Source organism: Palaemon carinicauda, chromosome 44 (genome assembly GCF_036898095.1).
Source record: "Palaemon carinicauda isolate YSFRI2023 chromosome 44, ASM3689809v2, whole genome shotgun sequence".
NCBI lineage: Eukaryota > Metazoa > Arthropoda > Malacostraca > Decapoda > Palaemonidae > Palaemon > Palaemon carinicauda.
Genome location: NC_090768.1, coordinates 36,260,172 through 36,277,057, shown reverse-complemented (window position 1 = coordinate 36,277,057; position 16,886 = coordinate 36,260,172). Strand labels below are relative to the sequence as shown.

Here is a 16,886-nt window from a genome sequence, read left to right as displayed (position 1 = left end):
AGCAGCTCTTCTAGTCTTGGATAATACCATAGGAGCTGTACCGCTGCCTTCTACTGGCTGGGGTTAGAGTTCTCGTGATTGAAGGGAGACTCAAACACTTTCCTGTCAGTTTGATTATCCTCTTAATATTCTTCTGTGTGATGGACATGTTTATAGAATGGCCAAGGATTCCTGTTTTTTAGGCCGAGGCTGTCTTTTCCTTCTTTCTTTCTAAAACTGCTAGGACTATCTGATTGAATAGTTTCCTTTATAGAGAAAGTGGCATTTTACGTTTCATAACCTCATTTTGTTTACCAAATTCTCTCCATCCCATGCTTATCCTTTAATTTCGGTCTCATGTCCTGGGGAAACACTTAGTTTCCCAAGTACGTATATTCATTAACTATCTCTAGGGGTTCGTCCGTAACTTATGTGTTGTCCCTGTGCATTTTCATTGAATATTATCTTAGTTTTACTCATATTCACTTAATCCTACATTTTTGTTTTCTCTATTCTAATCTTCCATCATCTTTTGTAATTCCTCCCATGATTCACTAAACACAACTAAGACATCTGCAAATCTCAAGTTGGTAAGGAATTCCTCATTAATATTAATTCCTACATTTTCCCAATCTAAATTCTTAAAAACGTCTTCAAGGCATGCTTTGAATAATTTAGGAGAGATGGGGTCTCCCTGTCTAACTCCTTTCTCAATCGGAATTTTCTCACTATCATTATGTCGTTTTAGGATAGCTGTATTTCCTGTAGATATCTCTTCAAGTATTCTAACATGAGAGAGAGAGAGAGAGAGAGAGAGAGAGAGAGAGAGAGAGAGAGAGAGAGAGAGAGAGAGATCTATTGCCATAAACACCATGACCCGAGTTTCTTGACCCCTCAAGCTTAATCTCTTTTCAGTTTTGTGGTTATGACGCAATTTTAATACAGACTTATGAACTATGAGGGCCTGTGGTATATCAGTCATTTACATGGCTTCTTCTACTGCATGATTGTTCCTCCCTCCAACATAATTCCATTACGACCTAAAGTCTACCGGAAGTATTCTGTAACGTAGGCCTAGTATTATTATAACGAGCTGAGGTACAACTCGAGTTGGAAAAGCAGGATGCTATAAGCCTAAAACTGGTATTATTATTATTATTATTATTATTATCCAAGCTACAACCCTGGTTGGAAAAGCAGGATGCTATAAATCTAAAACCTCTATATTATTATTATTATTATCATTATTATCATTATTATTATTATCATTATTATTATTATCAGCCAAGTTACAACCCTAGTTGGAAAAGCAGGATGCTATAAGCCTAAAACCTTTATTATTATCATTATTATTAGGCAAGCTATAACCTTAGTTGGAAAAACAGGATGCAATAAGCTCAAGGACCCCAACAGGTGAAAATAGCCCAGTGAGAAACGGAAAAAAAGGAAATAAACTATCATCATCATCTCCTTCGCCTATTGACTTTAGAAGATCACCCGATTTAACTGCCTGATTAGGAAGATCATTTCACAATCTGGTCACGGGTGGAATATTACTTCTAGAATACAGTGTAGTATTCAGCCTCATGATGGAGAAGGCATAACTGTTAGAATCAACTGTATATCTAGTATTACGAGCAGGATGGTACTGTCTGAGAATATCAGAATGCAAAGGATGGTCAGAATTATGACATATCTTATGCAATATGCATAACGGACTAATTGAACGACGGCACTAGAGATTAATATCTAGACCAGGAATAAGAAATTTAATAGACTGCAAGTTTTTGTCCAATAAATTATCTCATCATCATCATCATCATCATTATCCTCATCTCCTACGCCTACTGACGCAAAAGGTCTAGGTTAGATTTCGCCAATCGTCACTACCTTGAGCTTTTAATTTATTACTTCTCCACTCATCATCTCCCACTTCACGCTTCATAGTCCTCACTCATGTAGGCCTGTGTCTTCCAACTCTTCTAGTACGTTATCTAAGGTGCATAAATTATTTACCTAAGAAAACTATACACAGCTAATGCCTAAAATGTATAATGAATTCATATTCCCCAATTAAAACCTATGAAAAATCTACACAGCCTATTTCTGATATTGTGGATTCAAATCTAAAGGTTTAAAGCCCGTCATTAATGGCAGGGACAAGGACAAGCGGCATTGCCCTATCGAGCAGCACAGTGCCCTAGAGACTGACCATATACACATAGGATCAGCCCCCAAGCCGCCTCTACTCCCAAGCTCCCTCTCCACCCAAGCTAGGACCAAGGAGGGCCAGGCAATGGCTGATGATGACTCCACAGATAGACTTGTAGGCTTCCCCAAACCCACAATCCTTAGCTCACAAGTATGGTGAGGTTGCAGAGACCAAAGGAACTAACGAGTTTGACTCGAATCCCAGTCTGGCGTTCACTAGTCAGGGACGCTACCACATCGGTCACCACAACCAAATTACACAATTAATACCTGTGTATAACTTCCTCCGAAGGGTAATGACCCTGGAATGAAGGAATGAATGATTTCAAGTTCTCTGGCATCCTAATGACCCTGGAATGAAGGAAGGAATGATTTCAAGTTCTCTGGCATCCTAATGACCCTGGAATGAAGGAATAAATGATTTCAAGTTCCCTGGCATCCTAATGACCCTGGAATGAAGGAAGGAATGATTTCAAGTTCCGTGGCATCCTAATGACCCTGGAATGAAGGAAGGAATGATTTCAAGTTCTCTGGCATCCTAATGACCCTGGAAGCACCAACCTTCTTCTCATCCAGGTCCGTGAGATCCTCTACCGAGTACCCCGTCATATCCTTGGAGAGCGGTTCCGCCTCCATGAAGTAGTTCACGATGCCGAACTGGAGCAAGGAAGCGAACACGAACACCGTACACGAGGACATCCACACGTCTATGGCTTTAATGTACGACACAGGAGGCAGCGACGATTGAGATTGCTGGTTCTGTGTGGCTGTAGAGAGAGACAAAAGGTGTTTAATTTTGGAGGGGGAAAGGTGTGCAATTAGATGTACTGTAAAAGTATATGAAATCTACAAAGTATATGAAATCTTACGACTAATTTGTAAGAATTTAGATCGCAAGGCTGTAAATCTCTATATATATATATATATATATATATATATATATATATATATATATATATATATATATATACACACACATATATATATATATACTGTAGATATATATATATATATATATATATATATATATATATATATACATTCAATATTAAGTCTTATTTAAAGGAAGTGTCTTCTGTGAAGAAACTAAAATTACAGTCTCATTCATTCCTAACAGCAACACGAAAGACACATATCTGAAGTAGTTCACAACAAGAGAGAAGGCATGAACACTAATCAGCAAATAGTAATGACGGCGATACTAAGGACGCTTAACTAAGGTTAATCATAATATAGGTGCTAAATATGCAGATTTATAGTTAATGATTGCTAATGACAGTCATTCAAAGGACACTGAACAAGAATCAGCAACAACATTATACTAAGGATATTGTTCATTATAGTTCTTAACCCTATGACAGTGAGGACGCTAAGCTAGAGTTAGCAACAATATAAATCTAAAGGAATTGATTAAGAGTTAGTAACGATACAACAATAAAGACACTGATCAATAGTTCGTAACAACATAACAACTAAGACAGGTGGCTTCAAACTGTTGGAACCTAGATATATGTCTACTTTAGGCTCTAGAGCCTTTAAATATGCGGCCCTGAGACTATATAATAAGCTCCCACGAAACATTCGAATGATTGAAGACATTAAGGCTTTCAAGAGGAAACTAAAGACTTTCTTATCCAAAAAATCATACAACAGTGATGATTTAACAGTAAATGAACAATACGTGATCTGAAACGTTAAATACTCTGAACGAACAAGGTAAAACGACAGCGGAGGTCCTGTAGAGAGTAGGGTTCTGTGTATGGGACCGGAAAGCAGCCATCAAAGTAAGTAAGCAAGTAAGAGTTAGTAACAACATAACAACGACACTGATATAGGGTTAGTAACATAACAACAAAGGCACTGACCTAGAGTTAGTAACGACGTAACACCCAGGGTGACCCTGGCAGGAATGGCTTCGGGTTTGATCCAAAAGGAGATCCAAGACATGACAACTGTGATGGCTGAAGGAACATAGGTATGGAAGAGATGATATCCCAGACGACGTCGTAGGTTGAACACCACCGCTAAGCAGGTGAAGTTACCTGCGTGTTAGATATGAAGACTTAATAACCGTGGGAGAAGAATTGTTAGGTTATAGAACAAGTAAAAAGATACATAAAAGATTGGTATAAATGGAAGTTTCTTTGTAAGAAACTATTATAATCCCAATCCCAAAATAGCATAACTAGAACAATGCTAAACTAGAGTATCGTTTATTTGGTCATCACTATCATCATCATCTCCACCTAAGCCTATTGACGAAAAAGGCCTCAGTTAGATTTTGCCAGTCGTCTCCATCTTGAGCTTTTAAATCAATACTTCTCCATTCATCATCATCTACTTCACGCTTCATAGTCCTCAGCCATGTAGGTCTGGGTCTTCCAACTCTTCTAGTGCCTTGTGGTGCATCTCATAATCTAGCGAAGTAAGATTATGAGATGCATCATTATCAGTAAATCTAATCTTTTGTGATGTGAGGTAACTTTACGCCAAGTAAACATGAATTGATCAGAAGGAAACCGTGTCAATGTAAGACAAGCACATTTTCACCCCTAATTTTTTTGTCTCTTTCGTCCACAAATTTGAGCAAAGTAGCCAACATTTACGACAAAAATTAAAAAGTATTCACGACTAGATATATTTTTTATTTAAAAACATTTAGATAAATAGTAAAAATTTCAATTGTAAATACACTATATGTAAAATAGAAAAATATTTATGTAAATATACTATGAGGTATATCTGTTATAAACTGTAAGATTGTAAGTGTGTATTTCATAATAAAAAATAAAAAAGTACAATGAGGCATCAAATCAAAATCAACCATGTTCTTTTAAGCTACATGCCATCTTAACGAACATACTTGGCCACAAGTTTGCTCCAATAAAACAACTAATGCATCCGTTTCTAGACCACTGCAGGACAAAGGCCTCAGACGTGTCAGTATTCATGTACTGTATAGGGTTTGGCCAATTTTCACTACGCTGGCCACTGCGAATGGGTGCGTGGGGGACTTTACTCTGATCGCTTACAGCAAACCAACCTAGTACCGGTGACCTGACTAGTACAGCTTTGCTGATCATGGTGATATACAAACCCTTTCACCACGTTAAGGTATCTCCACTCAGAAATAGTGGACAGGAAATAATGTTAAACAGTTTGGCAGGAAGATGCTATAAAATATTAAAGTATATCGCCCAGTCTGGGAGGAAGATGCTAGAAAATTTTAAAATATTGTTACACAGTCTGGCAGCAAGATGCCAAAAATGTTAAAATACACGGTAATGTGACCCAGCCTCTGGTCTTTACTCACCTGTAGAGTAAGTTAGGGTGCAATCTTCTGTATTGTTACGTGAAATGTCCAGCTGCGGCAACTCTATATCCGGATTGACAACCAGCGGGTCAGTCTCGTTCCATTTGAAAACCAGGTCGTGAGTCGTGTGAGACACTGGAAAGAAGACATGGTTTGGACATGTTGATGATGTACAATAATTATCGTAATGGTGAGATACCTTCAAAAGCTTCTACTCCCTAATCTGATAGTTGAATCAGTAGAACTTCAAAAGTTCAAAGTTGCAGCAAATGTTTTTATGTTGAACAGGCTGACATAAGTCTTTTTATAGTTTACATATGAAATATCTATTTTAATGTTGTTACTGTTTGTAGAATGATTTATTGTCGATTTGTTCTCATCATTTATTTATTTCCTTATTTCCTTTCCTCACTGGGCTATTTTTCCCTGTTGGAGCCCTTGGGCTTATAGCATCTTGCTTTTCCAATTAGGGTTGTATCTTGGCTAATAATAATAATAATAATGATAATAATAATAATAATAATAATACCATCATCTAAAAGATTGTATCAATTATTTGTCGATTGTATTTATGCAGCTGCAAAAGGGACATTCAATAATGATTTACGTAATTTGTTACGGTGAATTGCATTATTACAATAATCATCGTAGTGATGGGATGCCCTCAGAAGTTACTACTATCATCTAAAATATTGTATCAAGTATTTGTCGATTGTATTTATGCAGCTGCAAACAGGATTTACTCAACTTGTTTCAGTAAATTACATTACTTCACTCTGACTTTATTGTTTTAATGATACCCATAGTTGATGGGGCGCAAGTCGAAGATTCAGAATCAAAAGAAGAAATTTAAGTCAGAAAAAGTTATCCCGAAATATCTGTAAGAAAAGCTTCACTTCACGTAATTCAAAGGCAAGGTTGATAACGCGATGGATTCTGCATCAAAGGAAAAGGCTACAAAGGGATAATTACACTGTTAAAAAAATCATAATTTTAATCGAAAATTCTCCGTAAAAATATAGTTCTCTGCCGTATTTCAGTAAAAAACAGGCGAATGTAACTTTACCCTACTTTGTTCTTATATTTTACGGGTTGGTGACCGTAATATCACTCTTTTACGTCAATATATTTTACGGGTTGGTGGCCGTAATATCACTCTTTTACGTCAATATATTTTACGGGTTGGTGACCGTAATATCATTCTTTTACGTCAATATATTTTACGGGTTGGTGACCGTAATATCACTCTATTATTTTACGGGTTGGTGGCCGTGATATCACTCTTTTACGTTAATATATTTTACGGGTGGGTGACCGTGATTCACTCTTTTACGTCTATATATTTTACGGGTTGTTGACCGTGATATCGCTCTTTTACGTTAATATATATTACGGGTTGGTGACCATAATATCACTCTTTTACGTCAATATATCAGTCTTTAAAACGGTAAAAATCCTGGAATAAATGTTGCCAGGTGTTTACCGTTTTTTAATGCAAAATTTTAACAGCGTATGTCAAGATTTAAGAATTGCGAGGTTTCACCCAGAAAGGTAAATAACTACTCCAAGCCTCGACCCAGTCCAGGCCTGCAGAATTAATCGCAATGAGGCTCGAAGACTAAGATATTAACTCCTTTAAGTGGTTTACACTGTTAAAAAATTTGCACTAAAAAACGGTAAAAGTCTGGCAACATTTATTCCAGGACTTTTACCGTTTTGAAAACAGATAAATGGACGTAATGTTGTGATACTACGGTCACCAACCCGTGAAAGATAATAACTAAGTAAGGTAAAATTACGGTCGCCTGTATTTTACTGAAATGCGGTTGAAAACAGTATATTTTTACGGAGACATTCCGATTAAAATTACAGTTTTTTTTCCAACAGTGTAGCGAGGATTATTCTTATTTAAAAGGGTACAAAAAATTGGCCAGTCCCTTCAAGAGTGTTGGCTTGTCATTGGAAAAGAGCATTATATCATCAAAGTATGGTATAAATCTTCTCACACAAGTATATAATGTTACAAATTTTCGTATTTGAGAAAACCCACGGGAGATCCTAACCATAAATATGCATAATAAACTAATTGAAAAGAAATCATAGAATTATTATATATGCTTTACGTTACGTACATTAACCAAAATACAGTCTACGCTGAACTGTATTTTCAGTTTTCCAAACAAAACCAGACTGATAATATTATCTACTCACGGCTTTCGATCATCATGGAGCATATTTGCGTGTCATGTGGATATGCTTCGAACTTCATTGCACAGGACAAAACCAATGTCAACCTGTAAAAGGAAAATAATAATTGATCTAGAAAACATAAGAGAAACTTTGGCAATTGATAAAATAATATGATATATACCCAAAAGAACATTAGAACGAAATTCATGATCATTTGCTAAAATGTGCTTTTTTAAATAGAAGGTTTAAAGGTTTAAAGGCAACTCATGAATGACAGAGGCAAGGGGCAGTGACAATGGCCTAGCTAGCAGGACAGTGCCTAAGAAATTGACCAGTTATACATATGACCAGTGCTCAAATCCCCTCTCCACCCAAGCTAGGACCAGGGAAGGCAAGGCAATGACTGCTGATGACTCAGCAGGTAGACCCATAGGCTCCACCCAAACACCGCATCCTTAGCTCACAAGGATGGCGAGATTGCAGACACCACAAGAAACTATCGACCTTGAGCAGGTCTCGAACTCTAGTCCACTAGAACGCCATGCAGGGACGTTACCAACAGCTTACCACATTCTGATCTCCCTATTTCCTAACCTAACCTTCTTCTTCTCTGTCTGCATCTTTTCCCACCTTTATGTGGGGTCGATATTTCTGGCCAGCGTTCTCCTTCTACCTCTGTCCCAGATTTCATCACCGGTTAAAAAAGAAGGTTAGGTTAGGACATAGGGAGATCAGAATATGGTAAGCTGTTGGTGACGTTCCTGCCTGCCGTTCTAATGACGTCACCAACAGCTCACCACATTCTGATCTCCCTATTTCCTAACCTAACCTAACCCTGCAAAACTTACTTGGCCATGTAGAGGAGAGTCTTGTCGTGGTAGAGCCAGAGGTAGTGGTTGGGCACGGACATCTCGTGGAAGGTTACCCTCTTGGCGTTCTTGAAGAAGCAATCGGGTCGCCAGATGTTGTGCAGCCACTCGACGTCTAGGATGCGGTACTCCTCCGTCATGTTCTCCGGAAGGCGAAGGCGATGGTCACGCCAACTCTGGGCTAAGAAAATATCCGCCACGTAGGTCTGTTGGACGGAAAGAAACAGGAAGTGAGTGGAAGCGTTATTACTATTACAAGTGAACGTAACCCGTCAAAAAATACAGCTACATATTTAGATAGATATGTACATATGCACACACACGCACACAGATTCAACCCTTCTCACCCCCGGCCCCTTTTTTAAGTAGCCTACAAATGTTTTGATACATTAAGGGGACCTAATTCAGCTTTGCCACTTTAAGAGGACCTAGCATTGTTTTCACACATTAAGAGGATCTAGCGATGTTTTGATACATTAAGAGGACCTAATCCTGCTTTGCCATCTTAAGAGGACCTAGCACTGTTTTCACATATTAAGAGGATCTAACAATGTTTTGATACATTAAGAGGACCTAATCCTGCTTTGCCATTTTAAGAGGATCTAGCACTGTTTTCACATATTAAGAGGATCTAACAATGTTTTGATACATTAAGAGGACCTAATCCTGCTCTGCCATTTTAAGAGGATCTAGCACTGTTTCCACATATTAATAGGATCTACCAATGCTTTATACATTAAGAAGAACTAATACTGCTTTGCCATTTTAAGAGGACCTAGCACTGTTTTCACACATTAAGAGGATCTAGCAATGTTTTGATACATTAAGAGGACCTAATCCTGCTTTGCCATCTTAAGAGGACCTAGCACTGTTTTCACACATTTAGAGGATCCACCAACGTTTTGATACATTAAGAAGACCTAATATTTCTTTGCCATTTTAAGAGGATCTAGCACTGTTTTCACAAATTAAGATCTCCCAATGTTTTATACATTAAGAAGAACTAATACTGCTTTGCCATTTTAAGAGGACCTAGCACTGTTTTTACACATTAAGAACTAACTCTGCTTTGACACATAGAGAGGACCTAGCACAGTTCCAAATCATTAAAAGGACATTAAGAGAACCTAGCATTTTGACACATTAAGAACCCCTAGCAAAGCTTTGACATTGAAAGACATAACACTACTTTAACAAATTACGAGGACCTAGCACACTTTTGACACATTAAAAGGAGTTAGGCTGTTTTGTTTTGTCACATGAGACCTTTGCATTTTTTCAGCACATTAGTGCAACCCTGCAATGCTTTGGTACATTTAAGAGGGCATAACACTTATGGCACATTAAGAGGATCTAGTCTTATTTCAATATACTAAGATTATGCAGCGCTATTTTGACACATTAAAGACATCTTTGTGGGGGAATTCTATAATCGACTATATTCGTTTATTCCATTTGCGCGAGAAAAACACTCCAAATCATTATTATTATTATTATTATTATTATTATTATTATTATTATTATTATTATTAGCTACAACCCTAGTTAGAAAAGCAAGATGCTATAAACCCAAGGGCTCCAACAGGGAAAAATAGCCCAGTGAGGAAAGGAAATAAGGAAATAAGTAAACGACGTGAGAAAAAATTTACAATGAAATATTTCAAAAACAGTAACAACATTAAAACAGATATTTCATACATACACTATCAAAAGACTTACGTCAGCCTGAACAGCATAAAAACATTTTATTATTATTATTATTATTACTTGCTAAGCTAACACCCTAATTGGTATAGCAGGATGCTATAAGCCCAGGGGCTCCAACAGGGAAAATAGCCCAGTGAGGAAAGGAAACAAGGAAAAATGAAATGTTTAAGAAGAGGAGTAACAACACCAAAACAAATATCTCCCACATAAACTATAAAAACTTAAACAAAACAAGAGGAAGAGAAACAAGCCAGAACAGCGTGCCTGAGTGTACCCTCAAGCAAGAGAACTCTAACCCAAGACAGTGGAAGACCATGATACAGAGGCTAAGGTACTTTTGTAGTTCTACTGATTCAAATAGGCAGGAAAATACTCACCATGGACTCTTCGTTGATGGAATCCACTGAGAGAACAGTGACGTGGAAATAGACAATCGTGGCGTGGCCTTCATACTTCGGAGGCCTATTCTTGTCATATTGCTTCAAATCTCTTGGCAGAATGTCATGAAGAACCAGACCTGTCTGCGCTCGTACTCTGGAAATAATAATAATAATAATAATAATTAGTACTCTGAAAATAATAATAATGATAATGATAATAATAATAATGATAATAATAAAAATAATAATAATAATTCGTACTCTGAAAATAATAATAATAATAATAATAATAATAATAATAATAATAATAATAATAATAATAATGATAATAATAATAACAGAAATAATAATAATGATAACAATAATAATAATAATAATAATAATAATAATAATAATAATAATAATAATAAAGGTAACGACGATGTCAGCTTTGTTCTTTTATTATCTATCTAATAATATCAACAAACTTCATTTGTCCCTATATTCTTTTTCGTCATTAATTTTTGGATAAAAAAAAAAAATAAAGACATCGTTGTATTCTACTGAGCGACAAATCAATAGTCAAATATGATATATGATTTACACATGGAATTAAATAACATAAAAGCTTTTCAAGTCACTCTTGTGATGAGCTCTGAGAGAATATTGATTCTAGACTATACACCTGACAACACTGATATTACCAAACAATTCTTCTTCGCTCAAGTAGCACTTGTTGTTCAGTGGCTACTTTCCTCTTGGTTTAAAAGGTTTAAAGGCCACTCATGAATGGCAGAGGCAAGGGACAGCAACAATGCCCTAAAGACTGACCATATACACATTAGATCACCGCCCAAGCCCCCTCTCCAACCAAGCTAGGACCAAGGAGAGCCATGCAATGGCTGCTGATGACTCAGCAGATAGACCTACCCCATCCTTAGCTCACAAGGATGTGAGGTTTCAGCGACCAAAGGAACTTAACGAGTTTGAGCGGGACTCGAACCCCAGTCTGGCATTCCCCAGTCAGAGACATTACCACATCGGCCACCACTACCCTAAGGGTAGAAGAGACTCTTTAGCTAAAGGCCCGGTCACACCGCCCGAACGTTGCTGGAGCGTTCCTTGAACGGTAGGGAGGTGGACCAAACCCTCGAAAATTTAATTTAACGTTTTTACGTTCGTTCTTTATTAGGCTGCTGAACGTAGCAAATCCTCGCATATTTCCTGAGTTTTCTTACACTTCTATTATGGAAGTTGCTAATTTATGCAATAAGGGTATTGGTATACAGGATATCGAAAAGCGTAGCGGAGTGATATTACAGTCACCAACCTATAAATATAATAACAAAGTAGGGTAAAAATTACGGTCGCTGTATCTTAATTAAAATTACGGGTTTTTTTTTTAAGTTTATTAAAAAAAAAAGCGACAAACTTTTCGACATCCTGTATACCAATACCCTTATTGCATAAATTAGCAACTAACATAATAGAGGTGTAAGAAAACTCAGGAAATATGCGAGGATTTGCTACGTTCAGCAGCCTAATAAAGACCGAACGTAAAAACGTTAAATCAAATTTTCGAGGGTTTGGTCCACCTCCCTACCGTTCAAGGAACGCCCCAGCAACATTCGGGCGGTGTGACCGGGCCTTAAGTAAGCCATTAGATGACGGGTACATCGGTAAAAATGAAAGGGAGAGTGAGATTCTTGATATCATTAGGCATTCACTGATCTACCTGACCTATCTAAGGTTTTTCCTTTTCATCCAGAGCTTAATATCGGATTGAACTTTACAATAGCATTCTCATCACTTTGTGGAAGGTCAGAGCGGCATATTACGTAATTCTCTACAGAGCTCGGCTCTCCTGCTTGATTTAGTCCTCGTATAACACAGTAATCTCATTGGAGAATAATAACTGGTTTGTGTTGCATATAAATGTTCAGTAAGCGGATTGTGTTATATGTATTCTGATGCACTTGGCTTTAATGTCAGGGGTAACGATGTATACTATATCGTCATCAACATTGATCAGTTACATAATATGAAAGAGGCTAGTCATAAAACCATCTGTCTCTGTTCTCCGTCTTATGCATTTTCTGCTCGAATACACAGCTGACCAAGGTCTTCCTATGGTATTTTCCATGGCTTTCTAGGCCTTCCTATTGATGCTCGTTATACTAGCCTACTCCCATCGCGGCAACGTGTGACTGTACTGACCAGTTGGTCTACACGTGACCGCGTAGTGGTGGACATCAGTGGTGACACCTATGTGTAATTCTTAAAAACTCAGTCGAGCTGCACAGTCCGCTTCAACATTTATGTTATTGATGGCGTTCCTTAGACGCCAGTTCTCAAATACGAAATTTTCTTGTATCATCCTGAGTAAATAAATGTCGAACTGTCATTAATAAATTCTGAACAAGAATTACTCGTTTACGAATATAACTGAAACCAGATGATTGTATTTCTTATTTTTATATATCAACAGTTTTGTCTCCAATTATTGAATTTATCATTACAGAAATTTGTCTGACGACTATCCAATGCGGAAAAAAATCCATGTATACAAACAGCATGTGTATGCTTTTGATCGTTTATATACAGTAATATAGAATATTAATTCATGCCAGCTTCACAAATCCACCCCTAAACAAATCCTATACATAGGAACTACACGGAAAGGGTTAACTACTGCAATGTGATTGTTCAGTGGCTAATTTCCTCTTAGTAAGGGTAGAAGAAACTCTTAAGCTATGGTCAGCCGCTCTTCTGGGAGGACACTCCAAAATCAAACCATTATTTTCTAGTCTTGGGTAGTGCCATAGCCTCAGTACCATGGTCTTCCACTGTCCTGGGTAGCGCCATATCCTCTGTACCATGTCTTTCACTGTTTGGGGTTAAAGTTATCTTGCTTGAAGGTACACTCGGGCCCACTATTCCATCTTATTTCTCTTCCTCTTGTTTTGTTAAAGTTTTTATTGTTTATATAGCAGATATTTATTTTAATATTGTTACTCTTCTTAAAATAATTTATCTTTCCTTGTTTCCTTTCCTCACTGGGCTATTTTCCCTGTTGGAGCCCCTGGGCTTATATCATCCTGCTTTTCCAACTAGGGATGTAGCTTAGCAAATAATAATAATAATAATAATAATAATAATAATAATAATAATAAATGTGTTCCAATTAGGCCTACAGTATCCTGAGTGAATCTGCATAAATAAGAAAATACAAGTATTCCTGGTACCCGTTGATTTTCATAAGAACAGTCTGATGCTGATGAGTTCATGATAACACAAAAATAAAAGTTATTATCTTTAATAGTTTAGTTCTTATTACGTCTTGTAGCCTTTGCCAGACTACCTCAAGAAAACGCCGCTTCGTAACGTGACTACCAGAGGATTAGCTTTTCCGGCAACGAATTAGTTGACACAGAAGAAAAGACAATGGAGGTTTTCTTTCTTTACTAGAGATTCGTTCGGTTTTTTTTTTTCTCAAAGAGGGAGTGGAAGTACCTTACTTCTGCATACTATACAGCTGCCAAAGATGACAATCTTTGTTCAACTACAAGAAGTGTCACTCCTTTTTATTTATTGATAAATTAGGTTCTGTTTTGGTATGCGATCTCAGTCATGCTTTTGCTTTGGTATGCCATTTCACCTGGTGGTAGCCATCTTACTTCACTTCACGGCGAAGCAATAACCATTAGGTTCTCTACTATGTATATATATATATATATATATATATATATATATATATATATATATATATATATATATACACCGGGGATAATTATCTACGAAATAATAATCAATAATTGATGTTAGCGTGTGCAGCTTAACATTACTGCTTGTCAGTACATACGTGGCTTGGTGTTTTCATTTTTTCGCGAGCGAAGCGAGCGCACGGCGAAGCAAGAAACGTTAGATTTTCTATTATTGTAGATTTTTACCTATTAAAAATATTGAGATCGCATACCAAAGCAAAAGAATAATTTCCGAGATCACGCCATAAATGAGATCGCATACCAAAACAGCACCAATTATTACCACAAACTAAGCTGCAACCTCAATTGGAAAAGTGGGCTGTCATAACACCTAGACCTCATTAGTGAAAGCAGTCCCGTACTGAAACATTAAAATAAGGTAAAGAATCAGTTATAAAAGAAAAAATTTACTATTATAAAAAGGACTTTATACAGACGTGCTGTATATCAGTACGTTGACAACCAGGATCAACATCTGGCTCAATATTCATTGAAAATGTACAGCTTCATGAACAATGATCACTCTCTTCCTAGGCCTTGAAACCGATTAAAGAATATGAGATATTCTCCAATTCGACAGATACGTAACTTCTGACCAGCTTCGCAAATGAAGATAACAGGCAAACCAAAATAGATTGCATTTATCAATAGCCAAGTTACAACCCTGGCTGGAAAAGCAGGATGCTTAAGCCCAAGGGCTCCAACAGGGAAAAAAGTCCAGTGAAGAAAGGAAATAAAGAAGTAAATAAAGAAGATTTATAGGTAGTAGGTTGTCCAGAGCACCAGCTACCCATTGAGATACTACCTATAGAGTTATTGGGTCCTTTGGCCAGACAGTACTACATTGGATCATTCTCTGTGGTTATGGCTCACTTTCCTTTTGCCTAGACATACCCCGAATAGTCTGGACTATTCTTGACATGCACCTGACAACACTGAGATTACCAAACGTTTCTTTTTAGCTCAAGGGGTACTGTAATTGTTCAGTGGCCACTTTCCTCTTGGGAAGGATAGAAGAGACTCTTTAGCTATGGTAAACAGCTCTTCTAGGAGAAGGACACTCCTAAATCAAACCATTGTTCTCTAGTCTTGGGTAGTGTCATAGCCTCTGTACCATGGTCTTCCACTGTCTTGCGGTAGGGTTTTATTCATTCCCTTATGTCCTATCTTTACTGGACTATTTTCCCTGTTGGAGCCATTGGACTATTAGCATCCTGCTTTTCCAACTAGGGTTGTAGCTTAGCAAGTAATAATAATAATAATAATAATAATAATAATGATCAGTAACAACGTTAACATACATAAAAAAAAAAACTATGAAGAAAACTTCATGTCACCCTGTTCAACATAAAACATTCGCTGCAATCTTGAACTTCTGAAGTTTTACTAATTCAATTGCCTCGTTAGGAAGATCATTCCACAATTTGCTCATAGCTGAAATAGTATTTATTTGTTAGTAATTGGTGTAGAGTCTTATTTGGCTACGGCTCCTCTATAATCTATATTTCATCATTTTAAGTATCTCTTCCGTAAATCCAACGGTTCTCTCCTTTCGTGAGCCACTGGGCCTGCGGTGTTCTACTTTTCCAAATAAGACTGCATCTTGGCTTTTAATTATAATAGCAACATCGGCTTCCACAACCCTAAAAGTGATTTAAAAGTACTAATTTAGTAACAGCACTAGCTAAAGAATTGGTGTCTCGAAACTCAATGCTCACGCTCTTGGTACAGTACTGTACTACAGTAATCCTATTTACGCGGATCTTTCTCTGAATCCATAAAAGTTTTGGTTCAGCGTAAAAGAGCAAACTCTCCGTTGATCTTTTTCCCCCTCTGTAATCGCAAACACGGTCAGAAAAAAACAATATTTTGCTTATGAAATCAAAGAATAATCTTCCCTGTAGGCAGTAGGTTTGTCAGGGCAACAGTCACTAGTTAAGATACTACAGCTAGAGAATTATTGGGTCCTTTGACTGGCCAGACAGTACTACGTTGAAGCGCTCTCTCTGGTTGCGGCTCACTTTTTCCTTTGCCTAAACATTCACCGAATAGTCTTCCTATTTTTTCCCACATTCTCCTCTGTCCTCATACACCTGACTACACTATAATTACCAAAAAATTCTTCTTCGTTCAAGGAGTTAACTACCGCTTTGTAATTGTTCAGTGGCTACATTCCTCTTGGTAAGGGAAGAAGAGACTCTTCAGGTATGGAAAGCAGCTCTTCTAGGAGGACGCTCCAAAATTAAACCATCGTTCTCTAGTCTTGGATAGTGCCATAGCTTCTGTACTATGGTCTTCCACTTTCGTTTGTACAGGGAAAAATGTATCTTAATATTGTTACTGTTCTTAAAATATTTTATTTTAATTGTTCATTACTTCTCTTGTAGTTTATTCATTTCCTTGTTTCCTTTCCTCACGGGGATATTTTTCCCTGTCGGAGCCCTTGGGCTTATATCATCCTACTTTTCAAACTTGGGTTGTAGCTTAGCTAGTA

The 16,886-nt window shown here is 37.3% G+C and overlaps 1 protein-coding gene across 1 annotated transcript in view; it reads right to left on the bottom strand.

The window, feature by feature from the left end:
* Window positions 1-16,886, bottom strand: part of LOC137634533 (uncharacterized) — a 30,684-nt gene that overhangs the window by 6,197 nt on the left and 7,601 nt on the right. Inside the window, exons 2-7 of the mRNA XM_068366985.1 lie at window positions 10,647-10,803; window positions 8,542-8,768; window positions 7,715-7,797; window positions 5,504-5,638; window positions 4,056-4,232; window positions 2,752-2,957 (exon numbers count right to left, since the gene is read on the bottom strand). Of these exons, the coding sequence (XP_068223086.1) occupies window positions 2,752-2,957; window positions 4,056-4,232; window positions 5,504-5,638; window positions 7,715-7,797; window positions 8,542-8,768; window positions 10,647-10,803 (985 nt within the window). The remainder of the gene's footprint in view (window positions 1-2,751; window positions 2,958-4,055; window positions 4,233-5,503; window positions 5,639-7,714; window positions 7,798-8,541; window positions 8,769-10,646; window positions 10,804-16,886) is intronic.